This window comes from Notothenia coriiceps, unplaced genomic scaffold, assembly GCF_000735185.1.
Source record: "Notothenia coriiceps isolate Sejong01 unplaced genomic scaffold, NC01 NC01_scaffold00037244, whole genome shotgun sequence".
Lineage (NCBI taxonomy): Eukaryota > Metazoa > Chordata > Actinopteri > Perciformes > Nototheniidae > Notothenia > Notothenia coriiceps.
In genome coordinates, this window is record NW_011369945.1 from 10987240 (window position 1) to 11001570 (window position 14331).

The 14331-nt window shown below is 41.3% G+C and overlaps 1 protein-coding gene across 1 annotated transcript in view; it reads left to right on the forward strand.

The window, feature by feature from the left end:
- The window catches only part of LOC104965295 (tRNA dimethylallyltransferase, mitochondrial-like), a 15627-nt gene extending 2227 nt beyond the window's left edge, over positions 1–13400 (forward strand). The window contains exon 3 of the mRNA XM_010794253.1: positions 13223–13400. Within this exon, the coding sequence (XP_010792555.1) occupies positions 13223–13400 (178 nt within the window). The remainder of the gene's footprint in view (positions 1–13222) is intronic.
- Positions 13401–14331: the final 931 nt, after the last annotated feature.

Below are 14331 nucleotides of genomic sequence, written 5' to 3' on the forward strand. Positions count from 1 at the left end.
TTTTTTATTTAAAATAAATAATAATAACAATAATCGTTTTATTTAGATTACGTTGTTTTCGTAATCGTTGCAAGCCATAATCGTAATCGCGATTAAAATACGATTAATTGAGCAGCCCTATTGCATGGTACAGAAAGACAAACTGTAATTGGACGTGCAAAGCAGAGGTTGTGGTAGTTGCATTTATGCCTGATTGGCAGTATTTTCCTAAATATATGCCTCTTTTTTATCTATACAAACCTAAAGGCTTTGAGGACAAGGAATGATTGATGTGTTTGGCAAACCAAATGCTATCCAGTAAAGTTGACTTGGGTTACTGGAGTGTCAAATCCAATAAAGAGCATGATAATGCTGCTAACACTGGCTTCAACTAGTATCATTTAGGACTCCAGCATTAAATACAGCCTTTGGGGTTCATGGACAACATTTTGTGGGTTTCAGATAAAAGATTTACTCTTCTATATGCCCATTTTGTTAAGAATATGAGAAGCTATTACCTTGCAAGGACTGAGTTACAGTTTGAAGGACGTCTATGACATGATTGTTTCAGGTAGCCAGTTTCCACTAAGTTAACACTTATATAAATAATGATAAAAAGTTGTCAGACAATATTCAAAGGATTCCAATATTGTATTTCAGTCAATGCGCTATACCACTTTAGCTTTCAACATGTATTATTGACCTGCATGCAACCACAGCTAGCATAAATAGGATTGGTTCATACTACTGAAACTAAAAACTAAAATGTCCTGTCTTAATGAGTCCATATGCAGATATATTTTCATGGGAATACACAATGGATGAGTATGAGATGAGATTCAGTACTGGCCTAGCGATTAAACTACAAAGTAATCTAGTTAGCCAGACATGCTAATGTTTGCAGCTTACAACGCAGAAGCAGATACACAGGTTTTAATCCACTTCTGATGCTTTTGCTCTTGTTCTTTTGGTTTTGATAGGCATTAAGCACCTTTGGATAACAAGCAGTGTTCTTACTAGAGCTTAACAGGCCTGCTCTGCCTGGTTACGCTTGCTAAGCTATGATTGGAGAATCACTGTTCTGGTTGTTAGCAAGCTGTCAACTTAAAGCAAGGAGGACATTTAACAGAGAGACTTTGATCAGCAGCATCGTCTAGCACCATAACACTACCTGCGCTCAGTCATTGACATCAGAAGTCTTTTGTTTTCATGTAAGTAGAATATATCATGCAGGAGAGCTTAATACGACACTGGAGCCTCAATTGAGATACGATTGATTAGCAGATCATTTGCTTCTTCAGTTATCACACACTAATTGTAATACTCTCTCTCTTCCTGCTCTGAAATCCACCATCGGCCTAAATCAGCTTCACCTTCTCGTTAAATTGAGCTTATTGATCTTAAATATGACCAGAGGGCGGTCATTTCTTCTGTTCATTGATGTTACTGGAGAGCAATTGATCTGATCAAAGGACAGCAGGCTATGATACTGTAGGAAGTCCTTAGAGAGCAGATCTGGAGTAATTTGATTACATCCAGAAATTAACCATCTCCTATTTTACTGCCGTAGAAATAGAGAGTTTGACAGGCCAAGTCACGTCCGGTTAGAAGTACACCCTCATCAGAAAGAAAGGATTCACTGTGGCGCGTCTCTGTGTCTTACAGATGTAGTGTCGTACATTTCAAAGAGTTTCAGCAGGATGGCAGTAACAAGGATGATAACAGAGTTTAATAAGACTTTGCAGTAGTTTCCATGAGTGCCATCCAACATGGAGAGTTAGGTAATGTGATCAAAGAGTTATCAGATCGTGGCTCCCTTGTCACTGAGAATTAAATCTCACTGTCTCTTAAATCTATTTCCTCGCTGGTTCAGTGGGTTACTTCACAGGCATGTGGTCAATTGAAGAATCACTCATTGAGAAACTTGTTTGCCAAGTTTTTTAATCAAGTGTTGGGTCTTAGAATGATGTTATTTATTTGAAACAAATCGGATGGAGAAATAGAGAGTTTGATTTCTGTTCAATTGGTATTTGTTGGGAAATTTGGAGTATCCTGTGTTGTCTTTGTCTGAAGACACATATAATTCAACCCAGTCTCACTGCATTTCGTGTTATAGTTACGAAATTAATTTGATCTATTGATTCGTGTTCGCCAACACGATTTTTGCATTTTTTTCGTGTCACACAGAGCGATAAAAGCAATGTATTTCTATTGGTAGTATGTTTCGTGCCTGCACCACGTCTTTTTGTCCGGTCGGGTCTTGGAAGACCAGAAGCTGTGTGGTTCATAAAAACATTTTCTTACTCAATATCTTACCCTAACCCTTTTATTTTAAATTGTATAATATCAGAGTTTTTTGCCGTCCGCAAGGAAAAGAAATGGGGCTCAGAGCCTCAGAATACTGAAATCTGTATTTTTTTAAAAGACATTTCCTTCTAATTTGTTATTATTTGGTGCAGGCATGAAACATACTACCAATAGAAATATATTGCTTCTAAAATCGTTCTGTGTCAGAATACTGAAATCTGTGTTTTTTTAAATCTCTTTTTCCTTCAAATTTGTACAATGCTTTTAAAATCGTTCTGTGTGACACGAAAAAAATGCGAAAATCGTGTTGGTGAACACGAATCAATAGATACATTTTGTGACTATAACACGAAATGCCGTGAGACTGTGTTGTATAATTCCTGATCGGTGACATTACCATGCAGCATCTCCATCTGTCTTTAACTAATAAGGCAAACGTTTGGGAAATAAGATCGATGCCACAGTAAATAAGATTTCAAGCTTCACATATGCTAGTTAGCTTAGCTTAGCTTAGCATAAAGACAGGAAGCAGGGGGACGAGCTAGTATTGCTCAAAACGATCTGTTTCATATAAAAAAACATTATAGAGGGGTGGTATATTCCTTACAAACTAAATGTAAAAGTATTCTTGTCACCTTGAAGTTGCAAGGATACAAGCAGGGAATTCAGGAAGTAATGGTTCCTGGTAAAAAAAAATGTTTTGCATATACATGTAGCCTACGTCCTCTCTGAAACCACAACTTCTTGGTTCATAATCTTACTATTGTGTGCAGAAGATGGAATTGTATTGTGGTAATTCATTATTTTGCATTCTAGTAGATGGATTTTGATACTTTCAGATGGAAGCTTAGCTAACCGGCTGCTGATCAAAGCCTTATGTTTAAAGGGAAAGTGGAATTTATCTTTTAATTAAACACGTTAATAAGCCAGAATTCCACACTATTATAGAAAACAGCTTATAATACTGATTTTCTGTCATTTATTTCTTGGCTAGATTGAACCTACTTCTTGCTATATCAGGATCCTTTGTCATGCCATGTGCTCCTTTAACAGGATCTTCTCCTCTTTGAAAGATTAAATGTACTTTTGGGGACATTTCTAACAATACTCCCTTAAAATCCACAAGATTACCAGGCAGGCGGAGACGGATTACATCTTGAAAATCGAAATTAACTCAACTCCAGCTATATTAGTAATTGTCTGACTTTTAAATTCCAATGAAAACTAAAGGACTTTAAACGGTAAGGATGAAAGCTGAAGTGCCAGATGTTTGAGTGGCAGATGTCACCTCTGGACAGATGGGTTTCAGCCAGTCAACAAGATTACGGGTGTTGAGATTTAACGTGGATTGTCAGGCATTTATGAGGAAATCAGTTGGGCCACATGGACAAACATATGGATCATCTCGTACTTTAATCAAAGGATTGGAGGCAACGTGGGAGGCCAACTTGTTTCTGGCATCATAATACATCACTGTAAATCTATAATAGGCTTTTCTTAGTAAAAATAAAAGAGCAATAATCCTAATCATTCAGGATTGTTTGGGTTTAAAATAGCATATTTCCCTCCAGATATAATCATGACATGGTTATATTTACAAGTAAACTGCTGTTGAAACTAGTTTACAGTAATTTCCTTACATCTTTGGCTTGATTCAGATGCTTGAAATGCTCTCCCAGGCATTAACCGTGACACTTTTGAGTAACTGCACACATTTCCGTGTCATTGTACATGTCACTCATCTGCCTTTTTCATACACTGTCGGTCAGGGTTATTACTGCGGCTTCAGCCATGACGAGTTCAGTGAAAGCTGGTCATTACACATCAATGCACCTGATGTTGAAAGTGCTTCGGAGGTGAAAATACTGTGAGAAGCAGCAAACAACACAAACATAATTGTTCTAACCTCGCCTACCCCCTTCCTTATCCCCAGTCCCAAAGCATGTCATAACCAACATGCTTGAACCATAACATTACACACATCTGTAGCGTGAAATGAGTGCTATTATGGGAATATATTGTGAAGCTGTGAACTTGGGGTAATTGCAGTTATGACATGAATAACTGCTGTTATTTTCAAGTAGAAAAAAGGTTCAAATACATGCAGTGAAGTACAATAAGAAAAAAAAGACAGCCTCCTCCACCATGACACCCCAACCCCCATTCCTGTCTCCCCCCTTGTCAGACCTGATAACTCCGACACATGCCAAGGCATCCTAATAAGAGACTGCGCCTCATATGGGTAGAGGAAATGGGACATTGTGAGAGCATTTAAATCCTCTGCAGGACAGAGTGATAGTGCAGTGCTGGAAGATACCGGCACATGCTGTCAACACCATTTTGCGCTGAGCATTTTGACCAACTGAGGGTGCAGGAAGTGACAGAATGTACCGAGGTGATGAAGACTGATACGAGGGGCTGGGAAAGGAACAAAATGTTGAGAACAGAGGATGAATAAATGGGTTAATGAGGGAAGAGATGAATAGAGAGTGACAAGCAGAGATACTGACTGAGAAGAGGGGGTGAGAGACAAAGAGTGACGGAGAAGGAGCGAGGAGGAAATGCAGACGGGCATGTTTCTATGGGCTCTCAGGAAAGATTTGGGATGAGGGAGTCTTGCATCATCACGGCGGGCCAATGAAAAGGCTCGGTTATAATGTTCAAAGGGAGTGTCCTAGCAACAGCAGAGTAAATACCATCCCAGCCTCCGTTCCATCTTAGGCAGAACAAAACCTACACACACACACACACACACACACACACACACACACACACACACACACACACACACACACACACACACACACACACACACACACACACACACACACACACACGTTAGCTGTTTTATTTAAATGGGTTATCATCTGCATATTGTGATTCATGGCCATACACTGACAGCGAAAACCCTATGAGTCACTGCATGAGTGCACGTTTCACATGACAGTGATATATTGTGACAAGGATCCAAGATATATATTCTCTATACATGTAGATAAGATTTATGGTTTATTTAACCATGAGAGACCTGGCAAAGGCACGCAGCATCATAGACTAAATCATATAGCTACACTACATTAATATGTACATGTTTTAATACATTATATAGTAATTATATCCAAATCCAAAATGTATATATAGATAAATTAAAAAGTGTGAATGAACATATGTGTATATCTTTATATATCTGTGTGTGGGCATATACTGTATATGCACATGGATGAGAAGTGTATGTATGTTGCACAAAAAGAGAGGATCGGACATACCTGCATACTGTTTGTGATATATATTTTTGAATTGAAGATTACAACACGAGTGTGTGTCTGTGTGGGTGTTATATGTGTGTGTGTTTGTCCTGAAAGTCTACATTGCAGTAAATCATAATTTCATCTACTCACATGGATTATAACCAGTCAGTAGATTACAGTAGGATAGACAGGGAGCAGAGCTTTCAATTACACACCTCTCCTCTACCCGCCCATACACACTCAAACACACACACACTTCATCATGCTTTCTCTTTCTACCTTACTATTTATCCATCCACAGCATCACCCCCCCCCCCCCCCCCTAGCACACAAAGAGGACCTGCAGAGTCACACGGCTTCACCTGCTCCGTCTAACGACCTCATGAACACATTCATCTCCAGCAGATCTGTGTCACATTTGAAAAGCCTCCTAAAAACCCTCTTTCATTCATCCCTCCATTCAGTTTTTCCTCCCTTCCTTTTCCCTCCTCCCTGTTTTTCCCCCACTCTAGTCGCATGCACCCACCCCTTCTGATCAGCAGTGCAATCTGGGGCTATTGTTTTTAGCAGGCTGTTTGCAGAGACACACACACCTCAAACACCTACCTCACTGTAAGAAAACCGGATGCCTTTTTTTTGCAGTGATGCTAACTGTTCCTGATATGAAGTGTGTGTGATAATGGAGCTGTCGAGGCGAGTTTGACATGTGATCTACCCACATTGTTCCAGAAACACTCCGGTGTATCAGTGAGATATGTGATGCATGTGCCGTGATGCTTCTAGGTCACATATGTCCTGTGACCAAAACCATCATACATCACTGGAAATACAAGGATATGTAGACTCCATATTCCCCTTTCCTTATTTGAGGAAGAATTGCTGAGGTGTGTGTTTGTACATGTGTGTGTATGTGTGTGTGTGACGGTGGCAGTGACCGTGCCGCTCTGGCTAACCACTGCAGTGAAAGAGGACAAGCCCCAGTTGACCATCCACCCAGGGACAAATGTATCACTCCCTCCCTGCCCCCGGGATCCTGACCCACGCTAGTCCTTCTACCCACAAACCACTTCGAAAAACAAGCACCAGTCGTGGCACCAGGCTTCAGTTTAACCCACATCCTCCAGCCTCAGCCTCCCTCTCCAGCGAAGCCTCTCTTTTAGGTGCAGGGTGGGACTGTGAGGATGGAGCGTTTGGTAAAAGATAAGAATGAAGATCTTACCGGCTGGGCGTGCAGGAGGGGAGGATGATGCTCTTCCTTCCTTTCTCCCTGGACCGAGGAGGAGGTGAAACACAGATGGATGCCGGGAACAAAAGAGACCCAAAAAAAGGAGACAAACCAGTCTTGAGAAAATGCAGCAAGAGGGACAGAGGATGCAACAAAAAAGAGGGTCAAAAAGGAAGTCCTAGTGTTGCCTTTCTCTGTGTCTTCCTTAGAGAAGCTCCTTTATCCTTGTGAGCCAGAGGGCTGTGGATTCACCTAAACACCGAGCACACGCACTGCCTCACGCCACGCAGCCCTCCCTCTTCCTCACTCTCTCTCCCCTCTCTCTGCACTAAAGACAGCAGCTGTTGGTCTATGAGAAATGGAACGCCATGTCCCCCCCGTCTCCTCACAAAGACCCCCACCACACACACACATTCAGCATGTCCTCACAACACCCCCTCCCCCTTTGACTCACATCTACCACTACCACTAGCCTGCTGGCAATAAGAGGAGGGGGGCACGTGTGTGTGTGTGTGTGTGTGTGTGTGTGTGTGTGTGTGTGTGTGTGTGTGTGTGTGTGTGTGTGTGTGTGTGTGTGTGTGTGTGTGTGTGTGTGTGTGTTCTCAGTGTCTATTGTCTGGTGGTCTTGTGTTCTCGTGCCCACAGCAGTGTTGGCCACATGCTGCTCTGCAAAGCTAGGTCAGAATAAGGTTATGAAGACCTGGTGCCCTTATTTATAATCAGGTTACGTGACTACTTTTGGGGACAGTGAGAGGAGCCCAGTTGATGAACTCTTCTAACGGTGGATGTTATAAATATTTGAACAAGTTGTTCGGTCAAATGAGCTCAAGAACACGCTTTTGGTCAGAGTAGGACGAGCTTCAATAATTACCTAACCGACTAAATGACCATAGGCCTATGTATTTTAATTATTCACCACTGTGTCCCTGAATTCTTGAAGAGAACCGTATTCGCACAGAAAAGCACAGAGCAAACACACACATGTATGGGAAGTATGCTGTTAAATATGGCCCTGATTTATTTAAATTCATCAGGACTTGCATTTTTGTATTCTTGCTTACCGTGTAGCATGCAGGTTTTCCTAGAGTACTCAAGGTGGCACGCATGGTGAGTAATTGATGTACTAAAGGTCATTTTGTGGGTGAAATATACCTTGAAAGATGCAACCAGACAACAAAGTGCTTCAGAATTAGCTTTTCCTCTCATTTACTTCTGTTGAAAGCCAAATGAAAAGTGTCTTCGAAAACAACAGCTTTGGACAATAATGGTAGTGTGAGGGTTAGTGCTGTTGTGCTGAACTCTGATTCGACCGTCAAAATAAAGTTGTTTGTTAGCCTCTGAATAAAGAATAATCCATCGAGACATGTCTCTCACCAACACTGCTAGGCTAGAAGAGTAGTTTAGCACATTTTAGCACCAATGTTAGTCACTGTCTGTCTGTGCATAATGATATGCTAAATAGGTAGGTAGCATGTTAGCAGCTAATAATACCACCACTTATTTCTGAGTGCATGGTTGGTTGTTAGCTTGTTTTATCTTTGTCACACTTAAACATTTGGTGTCTACTTCTTCCTATGTCATGAAATATATCACATACATCATTTATTGTGCATGAGAATTTTTATTTTAAGATCTATCTTTATGTTTACTGTTCAATTTCTTTGTTGCATGTTCAGAATAAGTTAAATACATATTTTAAAGAACTATAAATCTAAATTCCCATTTGATTAATGTTAAATACCTTTATTCTCATACAAAACAGCTACTCTGTTCTGTCTGCTAACACTAAATGAAAACCAGAGGAAGAGTTTAATGTCTAACAATAAATGTGTCTCTTCCTACTTCTGTGGTTGTGTCTGAGAAGTTGATCTTCTGTCTGCAACTTTCACATCACCAAAAACTGTCCGGCATTACCAAACAGTCTTAAAACAGGCCTCTTGCAAACACATGCAACAATTCAAGGTTCTTTATTGTCAAATTAACATAGCTACAGAGTAATTATGTAGTTGAAAAAATTACACGTTTTACCCGAACTTCCTAATACATTATTAACTTTAGACTTGCAATACAAATTATACACAGACAGGTACAACACATTTCAGCCACTGCTTACATACATGTAAGTATTATTATCTTCAGGGACAGATTCAAAGAAAGACTTCATATACCAGAATGCACCTGTGCTTTGTGTAGTCCATCAGAGAGGAAGAGAGGCACAGACAAATGGAAGTGGTGCTGCCGTCGTTGACACCTCCCTGTTAGATGGTAACTGAGTGCAACAAAAGATGAAAAGGAGATCAGAGATAAAGAGATGTGTCGTGATGTGAGACTATTTTAGCGTTTTATGATGAAGTGTCTCCTTAGAGAAGGATGTAAGATGAGGAACAGAGGAGAGCAACAGTTCTTCATGAGTCACTGAAGCTCATTGAGTGGGAAGTTATTATGGAGCTGGTGTGAGACCTCAGTTATGATGTTGTATTTACTGTATCTAGCTCCCCAAGTGTGAGAATGAGCTTCCCACCGAACAAATGTTTTCATACTGTCTGGTGATTGAGTAGCTCCACGAGGAGACTCTTTGACAGCACGTGAATGGTGGCATCTGTTTGGTTTCAGCAATGTGACCAAATGTACTCATTGGGCCTCATGCAGGGAGCGATACACATATATATTCCTATTTGTGTTCATATCCATGCTTTGTTTTTATTTGTATTGGTACGGAGATTCTTAGGGTTCTCTCCTTTTTCCTTTTCTCTAAAAAAATATTTTTTTGAATTTTCGGGAGCTACAAATTGGTTTTCCAACGTAACGAAATCTCGGTTTTATTTTTCAGGAACATAAAATAAATGCATGAACATCACATAATCAAACTTGGATTAACCTGTGTATTGAAATAAATACAATCTTTAACGATTAGATTGTGGCTAGAGTTATTCTACTGATTCCAATACTGACTAAAAAACCCTTGGAGTATGATATTGCGTGCATCTAGCATTTATAAAGGCTTACATACTACTCAAGGATTCAGACGTTGCATTCAAAGGCTTTATCGTCATATGCACAAGACATTCAAATAGTGCAAGAAGAAACAGAAAAAAACAAGTGCAAGAAGAATGTTGGATGCTTTTGAAACGCCAGTTATGACACTGCGGTAAAACACATTTAGTTTGTTTATTAACAGTCTTAAACTGTTGCTAAACTTATGCTTCTTACAGCTCTTTTTTGGTGGCATCTCTACAATTCTTGGGCACGTGACAGAGTGTTTGCACATTGCACACATCTGCATTTATACAGTGTTTAATTGGCGTTACATATGCTTTTAACAAACAACACGCCTCCAATTGATGAGCAAGTGGGAGTCATCTAACACGAGTTCAATCAGATTTTGATTATTTAGTGCAGAGTTGACTTCTAGGTAGCACTTTATATTAAGGTACACAAATTAACCATCAGCTTAACATGCATATTAGCAGTATATTGGCTCTTTATTAGTCATTATAAAACACGTATTAATGCCTTATTCTACATGACAATATTCTACACGTAATAAGCCATTAGTTGAGAGTTTTTCCTCAATAACCCTCTAATTAGTGCTTATTTATTGCAAGTAAGGAAGTTGTTGTACATGAGTTTTGGTCTTAATATGCTCTGCTCAATATGGGCCTAATAAGGCAGTAGTACCACAAGAATAGTAATTCTCCCATAATAACACTTAAAGGTGGGGTAGGTAATTTCGGAGAAACCAGCTCGAGTGCGCTAGAATTTGAAAATACACAACCGGAGAAAATCTGCCACTTCCTTACAGAGCCCCTCCTCCAACACACACGAACGCGCACAAGACCAATGAGGGCACGAGATAAGTTTGTGCACAGATGGAATGCTGACAGGCAGGTAGGCCATCCAGTTATTTTAGCCGGGATATACTAATAATGTAGACAGTCTCTTTATACCTAGCATAAGAATTACATATTCTATACTTTGAATATTCACAATTAACACAGATTTATTGATTTTACTCCATAAATATAGGTTCTTGGACTATACAAGAGTATAAAAATTCACTTCACGAAACAAGTAACATTGGTAAAATTCGAATCAACATACACAAACTCCGATTCCACCTGAGACTTGTACCAAGGGAGAGATAAGATGTACAACACGGCGAAGAAGAAGAGTATAAATAAAGACACAAACATTGTCCAAAGATGTGACAGATATAGAAAGACAGCCCATGTGCAAGTATGTCAATAGAGACTTTGCTAACCTATTGTGTTCATGCCGTGTGGATCGAACCCAGTCCAAACAACACATTGACCTCTCCCTCTGGTGACTGTCTCTCCATCCAAAGGTCTGAGATTGGGTTTTGTTACAGTTTCCAAAGAGGTTCTCGAAACTCTTAATACCCTCGGAAAACCCACCCTCTTCTCAACATAATACCATCACACACCACTAGATAGACAACACTAAAAGAACAGACCCTAAAATAGTGTTTAATCACATCGATGACAAGAGCTAGATACACAACCATGACAGAGTCAACCTTGTATCTAAATTTGTCGGCGGGTCTTGAGAAAACTCTCGCGGTCCCTTACTCGTCGGTACGAAGGAATAACTAAATTACAACCGTCACTGTGACTAGTAAAGTTCTTGTCTCACTTTGTGGGATATTTTTTTTTCTTCAAATGTTAGTTGAAATTACTAGGAGTATGTACGTTCACATTTTGTACGTGTCTAATTTGTGTATTCCTGACGGGATTCACCATTTGCGTTCCATTATATTCGATTTCTACGATCCGGACGATCTTCCTCCTGTGTCATATATGGAAGGCCTCCATGTCATTTCGTAATTACAGGGCACGCCTTTGTTATTCGCGGGGTTGGACCATCAAGGGGTACTAAACCTTAGATCAGGCAGCTATGTCACCAGTGATGTGTTCGGGTGGGGTCTTAAGTTTTAACGCGTAGGAAGCAACGGGCCCCTCCTTTGTGCGTGTCCCCGGGCTCCTCCCACACCAACGTTCCTCTCCCCCTTAACTCGCATAGGCCCTGCTCTCCTCGTCAGAAGGGGGCCCTCCCTGCCTCGGCACCTGTCTCTCTCCGGTTTGGTCCCAGGGTTCCGCGCGGTGGGGTACCCGCTACTTTCGTACCGGCTGCCCAGGCTGTCGCGACGCCACTTTTCACTCTCACAGGGTGTGCTCATTGGGCCGGAACAGGGGCTTTTGGAGGAGAGTCGCCGTGGCCTTTTCGAGTTTTTCGCCCAGCAGTTACTGGCTACATTTTGGTCCGCCACTTTCAAAACTACTCCCTAGTGTGCGTCACCAGTGTGGCTCCGCGGACAGCTTGGAAGAGCAGGGCCGTTGGTGCAGTGTTATTAACAATATTGTGTCATTCTACAATTGGTGTACCTTCGGTCGGTCGGCAATTCATACGATCCGGCAATCGGACCAGGTGCAATGGCGATCAAGTAGCAACAATAGACAATCGAAACGATGTGTATACAATCGGTATATTGTATCAGCAACGATCGGCATTTTTTCGACGTGTCTGTCTATCGGCATATTTTTCAAGGATCTGTGTGGCTTTTCGTCAGGTGGTCTCCTTGAGTTGCTACGGCTGTTGTGTCTCCTCTCTCTCGTGTCCTTTTTTTAGCCGCATCTCTGTATGGTATATTTGTTCTCTTGTGTCTGTTCAGCTGTGTGTTACTCTCTCTTTGTTTGTGTGTCGTTTCCTGAAGTTCGGCTCTCTTGTTCTTGTGTCTTGTGTTTTTATTTTCGCAATTCTAGACGTTATTGTAGTGAGATATGTGTGTCGTCCCGCGCGCCCATACACAACACGCAATTTTTGTCTTGGCCTTCCTGTTTTCTTTGTAGATATATATTGTGGTTGTGTTATGCCATCTCGTCAAGAAAAAGGAGAGCAGAGCGTACAAAACACGCGCCAGACTCCCTTATCGAATATCCGTGAAATCCACACGATATACACCTTTCGTAGTATGTTGGGATAACGTATAATTAGTATAATCCTGTGACTAAGCTGTAAAGTATCGTTAGTGTAGTCTTCATCTAATGATAACACGCAGAAGTGTTCTCCCGGTACTTCCGCACAGTGTCCCTGCTGTCCGCTCTCTGTTTTTTGTTGTAACTCTTAATATATCCCCTGTCTTGTCTCCTGTTGCGAATGTCTGTATGTCAGGTCTGTATGTGTTGTGCCTTGTGTCCTATAATAGTGCCTGTGACTTCTACTAGTCCCCGGTATACAAGTCTCTCTTATGTTGTCTAATCGACGATCGGCAAGTCGACAGCCTAATTCTCTATATTCTGTGCATGCGTACTTATTATCTGTTATACTCTGTACGACTGCAATCGGACAGCCACCAATTGTACTAATCGTAATTCTGTATATTGTGTCTCTTAACAGCTTGCCTGGTCGTATTCGTGTGTTCTGTGTCTCTGTTTTTGTGCTTCAGGTCTCTTCTTATGTCTAATGTATCTTGTGTGTCTTTGTATGAACGAATTCTGCCGTCGGGGGTTGGTCCTTCCACGGGCGAACGCACATCACCGTCGTTGGAAAGTGTCCCATTTCAACGGCCGGCCTGGTCCTTCCTGGCCCAGTCGAAGAAGCCGATTTTCGTACCCCGAGTGTGATCGGGCACCAGGATGGCGATTCGCGTCGGACGGTGTGGCGTCGGCGTACAGGGCTTCCTTTGTGCAAGGTACGTTCACTAACCCAAGAAGGGCATGATCGTCCAACACGATGAGCAGAGGAACATCAGCCTTCCGCGAACCCAAAGAAAAGGTCACCGGACTCTAGATACGCCCCTTACCGCCTCGTTGCAGTAGTCGGTAAGGGCACCCCCGCGTGACTCGGAGTCAGGCACTCGGGCACCGTCGTGCTGAGAGGTTTTTAGAGGCCGTTCAAAAACGCTTTTTGCGGAGAGATCGGGTCGTACAAACCAGGTTAGAGCCTTTGAAGCCCGGTGTCTTGAATTCAGTCCCAGTGGTCACATCACGGCTCTCTAATGCCTTCAGTCTCCGCCACGTAAGCTTCCCGTTTTCCTTTGAAATTAACTCTCGTCTTTTCCTTTCTCTTTCCTTCCTCCCTGTGTTCATATATGGGCTCCATCTCATTACGTAATCAGCCAGGCACGCTTGTTATTGGGGTTGGAGAATCAAGGTACTAACTTTAATACATATGTCACCAGTGAATGTACACGTTTATACTTTGTATTCAGGTTATAGTGGAACGAATAACCATCGACTTGACAGGTTATCCGGATCGGATTGGGGTTTTGTATAATAGAATTCTAATATTATGGATTAAAACTCAATAAAGAGAGAAGAATATCAAAGTACAGAACAATGTATTCTTATCTAGTATAAACAATTTCACCCCATCCATTTAAACTCTTACCGAAGCTCTATGTGAAAAACTTATTATAAGTACTTTACGACGATTGGTAGGGCTATCGTTACTTTATAGAATTGATTTTTTTTTTTGTTTAATTTTTTTACAGTAGACCACCTTCGGTATCATGAAATTTTCGTGCTGGTTAGTAAAATCGACCGGGCCGATTTG